Genomic DNA, 17,738 nt, shown 5'->3' on the forward strand with positions numbered 1-17,738 from the left:
CCATAGCAAATAAAGAAAAACACATGGACAGTAACAATAATAACTTTATGCAACCATGGTGGCAGCGGCGGCCCATTGGTACCTTGTACTCAGGTACATTTATTAACTCATCTATCACCTAGCTGCCCATGTGACTCTGTTAGCAAATCTTGGTAGCATTCTTGTTTTCTCAATTTTAAATAGCAGCTGTACTTGACACATCCTGATCTTCCATTAATTCCCAGGCAACCAATCCAAATGTTTCTGAAAAGGGTCGGTTTGGTATTGATGCTACTGAATTTCCCAGGCTTGGGTAAGTTTTCATATGATTTGCAAGCTAAGGAATGGGGTATATGGAGATGATGCTATTAGGAATGAATTGGGGCCCCAGGGCACACACATCAATGCTCTGCCTTGCTCCTGGCTGGTCATCCACTGAAGCCTCAGGAGAGGCACCCGTCGGGATGGAGCAACTTGCCCTGCTTGCCTGGAAAACAGGGAAGGTGGACCAGGCCTTCCCTTGCTAGGTCCTGTGATGTTCTCCGGCTGCAATGAATTCCGATTGTGCTGGGGACAACTCAGACCTGCAGGACCGCTCAGTGTAGATGCACAGACATTGTTAACACAACAAAGGAGATCCATTCGGAGCCTGTCTGGATGCGGGAGCAGTCTTGTGCACACACAAAGCCAGCAGCTGTGTTTTTCAAGTGGACTGTGAGGGAACTGGGAATAGGGAGAACTAAATTAAGCCATTTTCCTTGATCCGTATTTCTTAAAAATATGCTCAGTTGTCCTAGGTGCATATTTTAGAGAATAAAAGCACTCTGACTGTCCAGTAGATAAGCAGGAAGGTGAGGTTAAAAGGAGATGCCAGCTATTCCTAAGGTGTCAATGACAAGTAAAAAGCTCAATTATCTGGAGCTCAAGAAGCCAGAATCCTTCATTTAACTGGAATGAGATGACTACACTCTACTTTTAGAAGAAATACCAAAGAAGTAGCTATCAGAGATTTACTTAAAGAGAACAAAAACAACTTCCACGATCCGTCCTGCAGTTTTTATATGAATAGCTCCATATTCTAGACTGCCTACATTTCACTTAGTTTTCTCTGTGAAGATAACTAAAGATTAGACCTATGGCCCTCTCATGAAGAACCTTGAATTCTTAAAAAAAAAAAAAAAAAAGAAGAATTAATTATATTCAGTATACTCTACTTAATTAGGCAGGAATGCTTTCAGAAAATTCTTCAAAAACAAGAGTGTTCTCATTAGTCCTTAGGAATAAGAACATTAAACCAGAATAACTTATTCATGGAGTGGTTCATCTACTAGGCTTTTTATTGTACCCATTCAACAGCATCAATTTCTCCCTACTTTCCCCCAAAAGAGAAAGGGCATGATTAGAGACCTAGACCATCCCATTTGCCTTGCTCTTGGCCTGCAACAACTTACTGAATAAAGCTAAGCTTATTTCCTCCCTTCCGTGGCATTTACACAGCTCACAAGTCTAAAGAGGCTGAAGGCTGGTTTCCATTTGATCCACTTCAGTGAACAGTGGTATTTAGGAGTCCTCATGGGGACCATATTAATTGAGATCAAAAAGACTTACCAGGTGAACTAAGGGGCCCTAAGTTCCCTACTTAATTTGAGGGGACCCAAGTTATACTGTCTGTTCAATGAGTGAAGAAAAGGATTAAAAATTCCAAGTTTCTTGTTTGGTGTTCTTTTGCCACATTTGTTTTCAAACCTGGAGTCCAGGGACTATTGGGTGGAAGGGAAGAGCTTAGAATAGCAGGATTCTAGTTCCTCATTCTGGCCTCATGCATAGTGAAGTATGTTGATGTTCTGTGCAGGATTTCACTTGACAAAAAGGTTGGCTGCTAACATAGTGTAAATGGTTCCAAAGCTGTTGATATTAATGTTTCACTAAGGTGAATAGAACTGAACAGTTGAGCTGCAGCTGAGTTATTAGGTCTGGGCAGATTTTTTCCACTAGAGATTGAACACTGTCTAAAATCTTGTGTTCAGAGACCCTTGCAGGGATATAGCAGGTGAAAAAAAAACAAATGTGATTAAATGGATGGATGGATAGATGGATAGATGGAGTGTTGGGTGGATGGATGGATAGATGAGTGGATGGATGGGTGGATTAGTGGATGGAAGGATGGATTAGTGGATGGATAGATAGATGGGTGGGTGGGTGTATTAGTGGATGGATGGATAGGTGAGTAGTTGTATGGATGGGTGAGTGGATGCATGCATGGATGGGTGGATGAGTAGATAGATGGATGGAATGTTGTATGATGGATGGATGAGTGTAGTGTTGGACGGATGGATAATCTAGTGGTACATAGTCATCCCCTACAGTTTAACCTACCTGTGTTTGAAATCTGGATTCACTACTTAATAGCTATGTGACCTTGGGCAAGATATCTAACCTCTCGTGGTCTTAATTTTCTAATCAGTAAAATGGGGCTACTGATTGCATCTGTTGTATAATGTCATTCTGAGGATTATATGATTCAAGGAATGTAAAACTTTAGCCCAGTGTCTGGCACATAGTAATGACTCAATAAACCATAGCCTTTAATTTCACAAGCAGACAAGACTATGAAGCAAAGTTATGAACAAGGTTTTGTTTATCTTTATATCATTAAGGAAAATCATTTGCAATTTTAAGAAAGATTTTATGTCTAGAATGCAGGTGATAGCACATCAAAATGATGACTGGGCTGTTGATGCTCTCCAGGCATTGGGATAACTAAGCACTTAGGGAAATTCAAACACATTTTCATTTTCTTAGGACCACTAACAGCATTAACCAAGATTTTAAGCAAATAAATAACTGGTTTTGACCTGAATCATTCATTTGCGAATTGTTTCTCTGTGCCCAAATATTAACTGGCATTTGCTAAATTAGCAGACCCAGCTGGAAAGACCAGGAGAACTCATTAAAGCTGACGATTCCTAGGAAAGTGAGATGTAAGAGGCAGTCCCAGTGGACAGAAGGATGCCCAAGCTTAAGTCAGAAGCCCTGGATTTAAATTTCTGTTCCATCATGTTCCAGTACTGGAATTACTCTGAATCCCCTTGTTAAAAGTTGGGGTAAAAATCGCTGCAGAGGTCACAGGATTGGAAAGAGAATCGCATGGGATGAGGCAGGTGCACACATTCAGGAATTGTTAAGTGCTATCCAAATGTGAGACGGTACTTCCGTTATCCAGATGATTAGTATACAACACAGAGCACTGAAGAAAACCAAAGTTTCCTGGCCTGAATGATCAGGACGACTGTTTTCCCTGATCGGATTTGCTGCCCAGTTAATTTACTCCCTCCTGCTCACTACACATCCGAGAAAGCCAAGGACTACATGGCACGGAACCCAGGCAATGATCCAGATAACTCAGGGGAAAGAATCCTTTTGTTTGATGTATCAGATATTCTGACTGCAGAAAAAGTGGCCAGCAAGGGGGAGAGGAAGCAGGGTGGGTTTGAGACGAGCAGGACAAATAGCGTGATTGTTTGCTTCAGATTCCTAAATGGGGCACATCTGTAGTCATCATGGGAGAGTGGCAGGGGCCCCTGGGCGGGAGGGGGCTGCCCGGGCATTTGGCTGGCAGCCACCACTGTGCCTCACTTCCTTGGTGTGTCTCTCCTCTTCTGAGTCACTTTCTGTCTCTGGATTTCCCTTTGACTCCGTGTTGCCCATTTTCCCTCTTGCTCTTTCCGCCTGTTGGTCTCTGTCCCTCTGACTCCGTCTCCCCTGTCTCTCTGTGTCCTGGACGGCCTCTTGCTCTGGCCCCTGCATCTCTCCTCTCTCTCCTGCCCTCTTTCTGTTTGGCTCCCTCTTCCATTTCTCTCCTCTCTCCACCTGTTTCCTTTCCTCTCCTTCTGTCTCTGCCTCATCCCTGTCTTTCCTTTTCTCTCTCTCCCGCTCTCTCTCTCTGTTGCCATCTCTCTGTCCCTGCTGCTCTCTCAGACCCTGAAAACTGCTGCCTTCTCTTTTACAAAACCCGCTTTGCTGCTGCTCAGTGACCAACTTTCTTTCCTACGGTTAGAAAGTAGCTCAGGCCTTAACCCATTTCCTCCGGCGTATCCAAATTAATTAGGTGAGAACAGGATTGCACATTTCAGAATTAGAATAATATTTATCGGCACCCTGGAGAGAAGTGGATAGAAGAAGGGGAGGAGGAGGTGCAAGGAGGAGGTCACCGAGCTGCAGGAAAGGGAGGAGGAGCTGCAGAGGGACGGCTCCTAGGGTCACCCATGGTCTGGGAATGAGGCTGCCTTTCCAGTTTCTGGAGGCACTGGGAGAGGATGGATCTTGGACAAGGTGTTAGTAATGGGGGATGGGGGACAAGAGAATTTCCCTGGCCACCATACCCGTCATTGGGACAACACATGGTGGGGTCTCCCGCCAGCCCTCTCTTGAGAGGCAGCCCTCTCTGGAGAAACACCTTCTTCTCCTTCTTAGCTGTGCTGCCTGGCTCAGCCCAGCCCACTGGACATCTGAAACTCTCTCTGGGAAGAGAATATGTGGTATGGTGCAAGTCCTTTTATTCCCTCACATGGCCGAGAGGCAGGAGGAGGCAGCCCAGCTGTAACCCAGAGTTAAATCTCATTCTCCAGCAGCAAGCCAGACCCAGGAACGCTGGAACCCACCGAGGTCTCCAGGAAGGTGGCCGTCCAGCAGGGGCCTAGACGGTGCCTGCATCCTGCAGGGCTTCTCAGGAGATGGGCACAGAGAATCTCCCCACCTGAGGAGGGAGAAACTCAGTTTAAACATCTCTACTGGATCCCCTTTGACCAATGAGCTTTGGAGCCAATCTATGCCAGAACTGCCATCTAACCTGCCAATGTGGACAAAAGTGTGCTGGGCAGAGAGCCCTACGGGGCTGAGATGGGGACCAGTTTCAGTCCTGTCTCTGTTTATGAGATGGCTGGCCAGTGTGCCAAGACCTAAGGATACAGTGATGACCCAAATAGGCAAGGCCCCCTCCTTCAGGACACTCATTTTAGTGCCTCTAGACCCACTGTGTGCCCAGAGCCTGGCCCAGTGTTCAGTCTTTGTATGGGCTGCTCAGATATTTGCAGAACTAGATTGCATTGAGGACTAAACGCTCACTCCATTGAGTGCTGTATAGATGTGGATCAGGCCTTCTCAACCTTGCCACTGTTGACATTTTGGGCTCAATAATTCTTTGTTGTGGGGTCTATTCTGTGCATTGTAGGATGTTTCTACCCACTAGATGCCAACAGCACCTCCCTCCCTGGTGGTGACAACCCAAATTGTTTCCAGACATTGCCAAATATCTCTGGGGGGACAAAACCAGGCAACCACTGATGTAGATTCAGTCTTGGCCTATCAAAGGTAATGGATTTGACCACATGACCCCATTCTCCTTCATAAGCACCAGAGAAGTAGGAGTTAATGTAAGAACTTGGGAGGCAAGACAAAGAATAGAAACATTTTTGGTAATAGCCTTATCAAGATGTAATTTATCTACCATAAAATTCATCCTTAAGTTCTTTTTGTTTGTTTAACATTTTCATATCTTTTTTATTTATTTTTATTGGTTATGAATATTCATGAGATTCAAAGCTGATTGTCACCCCTCATGCCCATGATGTGAGGGCCAGATTCATACTGGCAGCATACCCATTGCCACAAATTGCATTTGTACCCTGTGTCCCCAACCCAACCTCCTCCCCCTCCCCCTACCCCCCCGCACTCCACTTTGTAGCCCAAGGAATGTTCTCTCCCTCTGCAAGTCCAATGCACCACTGTGCACTTTCTCGCCTTCCTTCTTTCTCTCTTAGCTCCCACGTATGAGTGAGCACATGTGGTATTTATCCTTCTGTGCTTTGCTTATTTCACTCAACATAAGTTTCTCCAGGCTCATCCATCCTTAAGTTTTAAAGTACACAATTTAGTGACTTTTATATACTCACAGTGTTGTGCAACTATTGCCAATATCTAGTTTTAGAACATTTTTATTCTCCTCCAGAGAAACCCTGGATCCATTAGCTGTCACTCCGTGTTTGCCCTTCCCCCACCCCTGGCAGCCACAAATCTACTGTCTGTCTCTGTGGATTTAACCTAACTGGGCATTTCATATAAATGTGGTCTTTTGTGACTGGCTTCTTTCAGTTAGCATGAGTTTTCAAGGTTCCTGCATGGATCAGTATTTCTTTTCTTTTTATGACTGAATACTATTTTGTTGTGTGAATATACCACATTTTTATCCATTCAGCAGTCGATGGACATCTGGTTTGCTTCCATCCTTGGCTATTAACACTGCTGCTATAAACCTTCATACACAAGTTTTATGGAGACATATGGTTTTCATTTCTCTTGGGAGTACCTAGGAGTAGAATTGCTGGGCCATATGTTAACTCTATGTTTAACATTTTGTGGGAATGGTAAACTGTTTACCGATGGAACTGCACTATTTTACACTCCCACCCACAGTGTATGATGGCCCCAACTTCTCCACATCCTTGCCAACACTTGGTATTATCTGGCTATCCTAGTGTATGAAGGAGTGTCTCAGTGTGGTTTGGATTTGCATTTTCCTTATGACTAATGATGTTGAACTACTCTTCATGTATATTATTTTTGGAGAAATGCCTATTTAAATTCTTTGCCCATTTTAAAATTGGGTTGTTTGTGTTTTTTTATTGCTGAGTTGTAAGAGTTCTTTATATATTCTAGATGTAAGTCTCTTATTAGAAACATGATTTGCAAATATTTTTTCCCATTCTATGGGTTATCTTCCACTTTCCTGAGGGTGTCCTCTGATGCACGCACATTTTTAATTCACTGTTTTTGGTTTTGTGGCTTGTGCTTTTGGTGTCATATCTAAGGAACCATTGCCAAATCCAAGGTCCCAAAGATTTACTCATGTACAAGTATTTTCTTCTAAGAGTTTATAGTTTTAGGACTAATATTTAAGTGTATGATCAATTCTTCATTAATTTTTATATGGTATCAAGTAAGGGTACAACTTCACTCTTTTGCGTGTGGATATCTGGTTGTCCCAGGGTGATTTGTTGAAGAGACTATTCTTTCCTCATTGATTGATTTTGTTATCTTTTGAAAATCAATTGACCGTAGGTGTATGAACTTATTTCTGGACTTTGAACTCTGTTCCATTGGTCTATATGTCTATTGCAACTCACCGTTTTCTTATCACAGAAAGATGTTAGGAAATTGTCTTTCCAAAGGGGTGAAGGAATCAAAGTAACTTGCATGGATGTATGATTAAAAATATGTAAAATAAAATTATCAAATTTTAGAATTATAAGGGATCTCAGAGGTCTTGTTAGGTTAAACCCTTTGTTTTGCTGATGAGGGAAAAAAGATTAAATTTCTGTTCCAGAGGTTAATAAATCTGCCCAAACATTCATAGCTAATCAGCAGCGGAGCTGAGATTCGGACCCAAATCTCTTGACTTTCTAGGGCAATGTTTTTTCTTATTATCAGGCCCTGAATGTCAAGTCTCTGGACCCGGACCCCCAGCCTGCCCAGAATTCCTTTACCAGACCAGTGAGGTTCTGGTTCCTCCCTGACTGCTTGGTCCTGGGAAGTGAATGGGGTTGGTGGCCCGTGTCTGCTCCTTCCTTTACAGAATGAGAGAAAAGAGAGCCAGGGAAAGGAGGGCATTTGGAAAATCTGAAATTGCTGTATAAATGCCACTAAATGATAAGATTGCTGGCTTGATGCTCTTCTGCTAGGAAGGTTCAGCATGTCAGAGCAGCAAATGGAAAGAAATAACTCACTCGCAGACACACGTTTAAATGGCCATACTTGTCATTTCCAGAGGGGCAGAGAGCTGACACTGGACTTGTGGAGCAGAGGGAGCCTTGGGGTGGGCTGGGCACGGCTGGATCTCAGATGGGCAAGGCTGCCTGGGAGGGGCCTGGAGGCATGGCACCTCAGCCCTCAGGGACACCCCAAGTAGATTGAAGAGGGCTTGCCTGGCTTGTGCAAAACCAGGATGCACCCAGAACCGGGACCTGTTCCCAAAGTGACAGGATCTAGGTATGTTCTCTTGTGGCCTGTCCACACTCATCTGAGCATCCCTGTGTGTCTGTTTTCCATTGCTAGTGGGTCTCTCCCATGTCACACCCATAGGGGAGTCCTGTTTGAGACCAGATGGAGGAATGATTCCCCCTCAATTGTGAGCCTGTAGATGGCAGGAATTGTGTCCTATATATATCTCTGTCTCTGCAGTGACCGATGCATGCCGAGTCTTCCTTAAATGCAAGTTGGTTGCTGAAACCAAGTGTTGAGTTAATAAAAGATGCTTTCTCGAGGTAATTGGGTGTCTTGTGGTTGGGGGGAGTCTCCCCAGCTATGGCAGAGACTCTGCAAGACTCTCTTTCTTCCTGTGTATTTTTCTCTCTTTTTGTAATTGCTCCCTTCTCTAAATTCCAGTTGCATTCATTGTCTGCATCATCTATGAGTTCCGATTTTTATCTTTTTATCTGTATTTCCTGTCTTTGCAGCTAAATCACACCTTTCCTTGATGGCAGGAGCTGTGTGTTGTGTTTATTGGGGTCTCCAGTATCTATTACATGCTACTTGATGTGTGCTTTTGGATGGGGAGGTTGGTCCCCCTGATATTAGTAACCTGCTGCTGAATTTGAAGCTAATGTGTCAGCCTTCACCACAGTGGCATTCCACTGGCCAGCTGCTGTAGATATCTGCCTGGCATAGGTGGGTATTTGGGGAGCCAGAATTTTGAAAGAGCTCAGAGTTCATTGATGTGAAATGAATTAAAGAAAGAAACTATAGTCAAAGTCTTTTAATGTCTGTACCCCCAGGCATGGCAATCTCTACCCCACATCCCCACTGAGACCAGCACCAGAGGAAGCTGTGACTTTGAGAACTCAACTGAACTGTCTCTGTCTCCTCGCATAGCTCATAAATCAAAGGGCCTATGAAAGTAAGCCAGCTCCCTTTGCAATCGTGCACACCTGCTCGGTGAACCTCATTATGTGATCTCTTCCTTGTTTAGGGCTCTGGCTGACATCTTAAGACAACAGGGACCAATCCCCATAGCACACTGTGAAAGAGAAACTATCTCGGCTATCGATACCTCTCCCAAAGAGAACACGCCGGTCAGATCATCCTCTAAAAACCACTACACCCCTGTGCGTACGGCCAAGCAGACTCCAGGTAAGTGAGAGCTGATCACCTTAAATCTTTGCTGAGGCTGGTGAGAGGTTTCAGTGATGTTTCTGCTCTGGTGGGGCAGGTCATGGAGCACTGTGCCTTAAGGGACTATCTGATGGATAGGTAGGCTTGAGAAAGCGTTTGGGGACTGTCCCCCAGGGGTGGGTTTGGAATGGGAGAGACTGCTGCCAGTCAGTGTCTGGGCTGGATAAGTGTTGACAACTGCAGGCGTCTGTGATTTAGTGAGTAGCTGGTATAATTCTCTTGCCTGAAAGGGAGCTTGCAGCAGCCATGGGGGCATCTGGTGACTGATTCACCCATGTGGTGGGAAGGTTTGGGCTGCCTAGGATGCTAAAAATTACTGCACCCAGATGTAGAGCCTGCTCCACTATTGGAATCTCAAAGAGCACTTCCTGAGGGTAGGAATTATATCTGTACTTTAGGGTGGCCCTTTCCTGTGCTCTATAGATTCTCTGGATATATGATGAGTTGCCATATAATGATATGCCTTCTACTTATCATTATAACACTCTAAAGGACACTGGGCAGGGTTTATTTTCCTTGTTTTACGGATCAATACATGAAGCTCAAGGAAATCTAGTAACTTGAACAAGGTCATTAAGATGTTAGTAATAATAAAAACATTAGTAATAAGGTAATGTAACCTAAATATTTATGGGGATCTTGCTCAGTGCCAAGCTTCATGCTGAGCATTTTGCCTGTACTTTCTTATTTATTCTTTACAGCAATCTGAGTTTACTCTACTTATATTATCCTCATTTTATATGAGGAATAGAAAGAGTAAGTAACTTTCCCGATGTCACACGGTTAGTAAGAGAGAAAACCAGGGTTCGGACCAAGGCAAATAGTTAAGTCAGGAAAAGAAGACTGTAGTATCCAAGTTGAGGACCTGAATCCAAAACACCTGAACGGACAGTCTCCTTACCAATACAGCGTGGGAAGTCATATCTCATTGTGAATGTTACCAGATAGCCTGGTACTGATCCCAGTTCCAGACACAGCTTCTGCTTTGATGCTTGGATCTTTACATCCATAACCCTGCAGTTTTTTTGAAGAATGGGCTTGTATGGTGTGAACTAAACCTGCAATAAGGATATACAACCATGAGGTGGTAGTAGGTATACTCTAAAACCAAAACTATAGCAAAAGTGCTGCAGAGATCAAATTTATTTTCCATTATTCTTAAACTTTCTTAAATTGATTGTCATATTTGCCTTTGAGATAGTAGTCTTAAATCTTTTGAAAATCCAATAAAAGCTAAGGACATTTTCCCTTGAAAATATACGTATATACATGAATATACATATTCATCCAACAGTTTGCATAAGATTTAAGGGGATTCACAGAGCTTCCAAAGTTAGAAACCCCTGATTTGAAGGTAAAGATGAGGGATTAGCCTTTGCAAAAAGTACCAGATGCTTTTTCAGCCGTAATATCATAGATCCTTAAAATGTAAGTAATAGAAGGAATCTTGGCAAAAACACTTGACTAGTGCTCCTTTACCCCAATGCCCATTGGAGTTAATCACCTGGGGAACCCTTAAAAATGCTAATACCTGGGCTCCACAGATTAACCAGAATTTCTAAAGATGGTGCTGGCATCAGTATTTTACAAAATCTCCCCAAGGTGATTCTAACATGCAGCCAGGATGAAGAATCACTGGTCCAGACGGATTCCTTCATTTCATGAGTGAAGACACCAAAAGTCTAAACCAGTGATTTTCAAACTTGGCTGCACAATAGAATCACCTGGGGAGCTTTACAAATTAAGGATGCCTGGGCCTCAGGCATTTTAGGGTGTGATTTTAGACCCTGAGATTTAATGGATGTGGGGTGTGGCCTGAGAAGGGCGGGGGTGGGGGGGGTGGGGGGGGTGGGGAGGTGGTGGGGGAGGAAATGTTTAAAGCATCCCAGGTGATTCTAATATAGAGCAAAGTTTAAGAATCACTGGGTGAAGGGAGTTGCGTAAAGGTGCCGTTCTAACAAATCCTTGTTATCACTGGTCACTGTTTAATCTTGGTATTATCGCCAGCTTTGAATAGAGTATTTCAGTTTCCTGAAGATTCATGGTCTGAAGTCAGTTTCCTCCAGAGACTTGTTTGAGACTCTGGATCTTCAGGCTACTGTGACATGAAAAGCACCCTGGTTGTTTATCCTCACCCCTCTCTGCTCAGGTTTTCTGTCTCATTCATAAGGGAGCTAGTTCCCAGCCACTGAGTCCTGACTGCTTAAGTGGACAGTCTTGATTTGCCCTTAAATTCCCTTAACTGGGCAGGAAGATTTGTCATTTCTTTTGGTTTCTGTATCCACCCTTTCTTATAGTGAGCTGAGACAGAAAGCTTATAATACTGTGATTCACTTCTATGTTTGAAGAAATCCCTCCCTTTATTTCTCAGATTGAAACTCTCCACTATGCTTTTAGAAACGGGACTTGTTTTCCGGACCCAGAAAGCATTCTCAGTAGTGACACTTAAATTTAAAAGCAATTTCATAACAAGCCACAACCACTACAGCTTATAATGGACACAATGTTTTTCCAAATAGCTGATACCCTCTGCCACAAAATATTGCAATTTGAGTAGAAGTTCAAACACTGGAAATTTACTGTGATTTTGCCACTCATCGCATGAACAAACCACCAACTGTAGGAGTGCGGTGGCAGGAGCATTTAGGGGAAATTAAGGAAGACATCCAGAAGTACCAGGAGCATCAGAGCACAGGTGGAGCTTTGCTGGTGAAAATGCTGTGTGTGGACCAACCGTGCAACATCACCTGGAGTTTGTGAGCAATGCAGACTTTCAGGCTCTACCACCTCCACTCAGTGACAACGTGCATTTTAGTGAAATCACTTAGCAGTGGAAGTCTGAGAAGCACTGGGAAAGCAGGGCCTCTGAAATATATCCCCCTCCGTTTCTTTTTTGGCCCTGTCACTTATGACGTATGTGATCTTGGGCAAGTCTCTCTGCCTTTCTGAGTTTCCTCTACCATTGAGGCTAATAGTATCTGTAGTCCAGGGTTGTATTAAGGGTATAGTGAGTTAAACCAGGTAGAGCACTTTAAACAGGTCCCATGACCAGGCCATGGAAGTATATTCATGACTCACAATAAACGAGTCAAATGAATGCAAGAGCCAAAGGCAATGTGTTGGTGTCTTTGGCCGAGGCAGGCTCCGTGGGGCTGTGTCTGGGATGAAAGTCCCCAGACCCCAGCCTTCCTGTGCTTGGCTCCTGGGGGAGCCTTGGCTTCCTGAAGCTCGTCCTCTGGGGATGAAAGTGGTTTGTGAGGCTCAGTCAGGGTTTTGGACGTGTGTACGGTTAGGTGACTACGACAATTGCAAAGCTACACAACTACGCCAGTTGTCGAGTCGCAGCAATAGCTTGTTAAAGCAATTCATAACTAAAGCCAAGATGTTTCATTATTTTAGTTACACTAAGTTTTCCATTGTATTGTCTGGGCTAAGGGTCAGGGCTAGGGCTCTCAGACCCTACAAACCTGTTGTGTCTGCGTTTGTGACTGTGTGACTCAGGGTCACAAACCCCTCACCTGCAGCTCCACGAGCTAGGTAATAGGAAAAGATACTGGGAGCCATGGATAAAAAATTAATAGGCTTTATTCAGATGCAGGCTCTGGTAGCTAGCAGCAGCTGCCCTAGGGTCCTCCCAGGGTGTCCCGAGGGCACTGTGGATCAGAGCCGCTTGTCCTTTGCTTGACCTTTATACTTAAATCCGATAACCCAAGACACCTGGGGGCACATACGAAATTACAGTAGACAATAACCAAGAAACACTTGGGTACAGGTGCATATTTACATCAAATGCTCGGCAAGACTCCAAACCCCTTGAGGGACCCTGACCACTAATATTTACTTTCCCTACAGACGTGGAAGCACTTGCTTGTCTGTTTAGGGAAGTGGAGTGAGGTCCTGCGGTAATAATAAGAATCATGATAACACAAGAAGCATAAGTACCAGTGGGCTCCAGACATACTGTCCCTCTTTACTGTCCCTCCTCCTGCCATTCATATTCTTGCCTCTTTGTTCCTGTGGCCCCAAAATTTCCAGCCCCAGACATTTGTGCTGTGAAATTTAATGCTCGAATGGTACCATTTCAGAGAGGCTCTCATGTGTCCCTGTCTCCTAACTTTTCTTCAGATCACTTACATCATCATAGATGTGTGGGTTCATTTGTTTATTGTCAGTTTCCATCAGAATGGAAGCTCCAGTAGGCAAGAGTTTTATCTTCTGATCTCCGTGACATCTTAGAACAAGCACATTGCTTGTTAGATCATAGTTGTTGCCCCATAACTGTTCGTCCAGGATGAATGAAGGATGACATAGTTCTTCACTTGGATGGATGCAGGAGCCAAAGTGTAGGTGCTGGTTGCATGGTTGCATGTTGAAGAGCTCCCGTGAAGGCTGCACGCCCATTCAGTCACCTCTCTGTAAAATAAGTGTGGAGGTGGTCACTTGAACAGCCTCATATACTGGTCGCTGAGTGGCTGGCTGAGCTGGGAGGTCCTTATTTCCAGTGTCCAGGCTTCTTACCAAGCCCCATGACTCCTGTCCCTCCTGTCTGGGACTGATCCAAAACTCTGCAGCTCAGCATAGCCAGAAGCTGAGAACTTTGCTTCCTTGATTGGGCTCAGAGAGGCTACAACCCAGGGCTCCCTGCCCACCCTGCTCACCCTGCCAAGAAATACTCCTTTGTGGAGGCCTTGGAAGTGCAGGCATCCCAGAGTCCTTGCTCCCAGGGACGGGAAACCTGGGCCTTGCATCTGAACTCTGGGAAACTTCTAGTCAACCTCAGCTTCTCATGGGAAATGGGACTTTCCTTTTCTCAGTCATCCCCAAGGAGACAGAACTGTTTTGTTCTAGAGGAGGCTGAGATGATAGCCTTAGAATACTTTGGAGCTCTAAGGGTATGGTGAGATCAGCTAGTCCAACCTGTATTTGGCTTGGGGGGAAACTGAGGCACACAGGAATCACGTAGGTGGGAGGCGATGAAAATGTAAATATAACATTAATGGCATAATCTGACACAAGAGATACACTGTTTTAAGTCTGTGCTGTTCCATATGTTGGTCACTGGCCACACGTGGCTATTGAGCACTATCAAAATTAGTTTTACCTGTTTCTTTTTATTTTTTAATGTGACTACTGAAAATGCAAAAATACATGTGACTGACATCTGTGATTTACATTATAATACACTGGACAGAGTTGATTTCAATGTTAGTGGTATTGAGTATCTACTTGGGTTCAAGTTTGGGTCATGAATGAAACAAAGTGTCTGCCTCCTTGCAGCTTACAGTGCATTGGAGGAGACATAAAGCAAACAAGCAAGTAAATTCAGAGAGTGATAAATGTTTGGAACGCAGTCAGGCAGGTGTTGTGGTAGAAGAACACTGGGGAGAGGGAGCTGCCTTTGACAGTGTGTCCTGAGAAGTGGCGTTTGAGCTAGTACCTGACTGACGAGGTGGACCCAGCCATAGGGAGATCTGGAGGAAGGACACTCCAGGTGGAGGAGACAGCACGTACAAAGGCCCTGAGACAGAAGCATGTTCAAGGAAACAAAAGGCCACGTGGTTGTTGGGTGAATGAAAACAGAGGGGCAGACACAGGCTGGTCGAGCAGGGTCTTGAAGGTCACAGTAAGGAGTGTGGAATTTGTTTCCGTATGATGATCTGATTTCCATTTTCAGAAGATTACCCTGATTGCTGAGTAGTGGAAGTGGGCTCTGTAGGTGAAACAGGGCAGCCAGTTCCCCTTTTTAATTGCAAGGTGGGTTAATGAAAGAACTTCCTCTGACTTCTTCCTCCATGGAGAGACAAGGGGAGGCAGTAATAGCTTGAAGGTTTCAGAATCAGACAAACCAAGGTCCAGATCCCACCTCAGCCCGCACGGTCTGGATGTTAGCCCAGGACCCTTAAACAGGGCTTGGCAAACTCTCTCTGAAAAGGGCCAGATTGTAAATGTTTTAGGCTCTGCGAGCAATGACACCTCTGTGGCAATTACCCAGTTCTACCTCAAAGCTCAAGACCTGAAAATTAAAGTGACCAGAGGTGCAGACAGGACACCAGGAACCTCCTCCAGCTAGGTAAAGCCTGTCCTGTGGGGGTGGATCTATATCTGCATCTGGTTGTCCCAGTGCATGGATCTGGGGAGAGGGGAGGACGCCAAAGGAGGCCATTGCTTGCTCTGCAGAGGGACAGGCACTCTCATGATGTGAGCCCCTCAGTGACAGGATGGACCAACTTGCCATGCAGTGAGCTCATCACTCCATCATGAGTGACTTAGGCATTTTCAGTTTGAAAGGGAGTTGGACCTAGCAACTTCTAAGGTCCTCCTTTTCTCAGGTTATAATAGGAGCAATAGTTGGCATTGGTGAGGTGTGGTCCCCGTGCTAAGATGCTTCATTGTGATTGTCCTCGTGTGGGTACTGTCTCCATCCCAGTAGACGGGAGGCTCCAGGGACAGGCAGCAGGGATGGGACAGCTCATCCACAGGGGCACTGCTGGTCCATGGCAGGGTGTGCATATGACCCAGCAGCCTGATCCAGAACTCAGTCTCTTACTGGCCACACTTCTCTTGGGATTCTGTGACCACAGGGTCAGAGCCCAGGTAAACACCCTGGCCAAATCAGTGTTCCATTCTCAGTGCCAGATTTGTGGGAGGAAGTTAATTCCCACTTCATAATTTCGTGCCATTTAGAAAATGAGTCCCAAGCCCCTGTGTTCCGATCTTGGGGGTGTAAATTGCTTTTCCCAGCACAGGATTGTCTAAAGAACAGGTGTGCCCAGAAGCAGAGCCTTCCAGAAGTCAGAGGAGCTGCCCTTGCCCTGGCTGGGCTGACTGAGCCCAATACATCCTCCCCACCCTGAGGGCTTTGTCCTGCCTTGTTGCTGCACAGGCTTGCCAGCTTGGCCAGAGAGGACCCATCCCCTGCCCTCCCATCTAGGAAGCAGCCTGAGTTGGGGGACAAAGCCTGGTCATACCAGATGGCCAGGGGAGAAAGAATCATGGCTGAGCTGGACCACTAATTACTTGCCATGCCTGGGGAGCAGGAGGATTCAGAATACATTCTGATTGTTCCCCAAATGAGGTGCGGGTGAAAGGGAAAGACAAAGCACTGAGGACAGGGTTAGAATTCACAATTACCTTTGTGATTTGGCAAAACTGAGGAGCCACCCAAGCATGGTGCAGTGACAAGAGCCAGAGAGTGCTGGGCAAGGAGAGCAGCATGCTGTGGGACTTGCCAGCGTGTGCCATGCACCTGCTGTCTCAGGGGTACGGAAGGTGTATTAGTCCGTTTCTGTTGCTTATAACAAAATACCTGGAATGGGTGATTTATGAAGAAAATGAAACTTATTGCTTACAGTTTCAGGGGCTGGGAAGTCCAAAGTCCAGGGAACACATTTGATGAAGGCCTTGGTGGTGGTGACAGTGATGCAGGGTATCACATTGTGAAATGGCAGAGCAGAGAGAGCAGACTCCTCAAGTTCTCTTCTTCTAAAGCCCTCAGAACCACACCCTGACCACCATTATTAATCCATTCACTACTGCATGGTCCTACAATCCAATCACCTCTTCAAGGCCCCACCTTTCACTTACCGTAATAGGATTTCCCACCCTCAACAGTTACAGTGGGAATCAAGTTTTGGGGGGACATTCAACCCAAGGCATTCTGCCCTGGCCCCCAAAACTCATGTCCTTTTCACAAACAAATACTTTCATTTCATCCCCATAGCCCCAAAGTCATAACTTGTTTCAACTCAAAAGTCCAAAGTTCAAAGACCCATCTGTGAAGTCAAAACAAGTTATCTATTTCAAAGATACCATGGTGGGATAAACACAGGGTACATATATATCCCCATTCAAAAAGGAGAAATAGGCCAAAAGAAAGGGGTAACAGGTTCAAAACCCAGCAGGGAAGGCATCAGATCTTACAGCTGGTGAATCATGTACCTGGACTCCATGTTCAACGTCTTCTGCATGCTGGTGTGGGGGTTGGGTCCCAAAGTCCTTGGGCAGCTCCACAGGTTTGGGATTTCCATAATGGTCCCACTCTCATGGCTCTACTAGGCATGGCGCTGTTGGGGTTTCTCTGCTGCAACTCCAACCCCACATTTCCACTCAGCATTGCTCCAGTGAAGACTGTATATGGTAACTCTGCCCCTGAGACAGATCTCTTCCTGGGCCTCCAGACTTTTCCATACATCCATTGAAATTGGAGTGGAGGCTCCCAAGCCTCCACAGCTCTGGCATTCTGCAAGCCTGCAGACCTGACACCACATGGGTGCTGCCAAGTCTTCCAGCTTGTATTTTCTAAAGCTGTGGGTCCAATTTAGCCACAGCTGGAGCAGCCGAGGCAGGTGGGGTGATGCTTCCCACAGAGGTTAGGAACTAGCAGGGGGAGGGACAGCTTAGCTTCCATCTGAGTGGCCTGTAGAGGTCCTTCTCCCCAGGGAGCTCAATGTCCATTTTCTACAGAATAAAGGCTATTTGGGAGCCAAAGATGGAGGAGGAAATGACATCAAGCCATCCATAGCTAGATGTGAAGC

At 45.3% G+C, this 17,738-nt stretch overlaps 1 protein-coding gene across 3 annotated transcripts in view; it reads left to right on the forward strand.

Moving 5' to 3' along the window:
• SHISA6 (shisa family member 6) overlaps positions 1 to 17,738 on the forward strand; it is a 279,290-nt gene that overhangs the window by 13,644 nt on the left and 247,908 nt on the right. For all 3 annotated transcript variants that reach the window (XM_063113148.1, XM_063113149.1, XM_063113150.1), the window contains exon 2: positions 9,002 to 9,162. In XM_063113148.1, the coding sequence (XP_062969218.1) occupies positions 9,002 to 9,162 (161 nt within the window). The remainder of the gene's footprint in view (positions 1 to 9,001; positions 9,163 to 17,738) is intronic.

The sequence above is a fragment of the Cynocephalus volans genome, chromosome 10 (genome assembly GCF_027409185.1).
Source record: "Cynocephalus volans isolate mCynVol1 chromosome 10, mCynVol1.pri, whole genome shotgun sequence".
Taxonomy (NCBI): domain Eukaryota; kingdom Metazoa; phylum Chordata; class Mammalia; order Dermoptera; family Cynocephalidae; genus Cynocephalus; species Cynocephalus volans.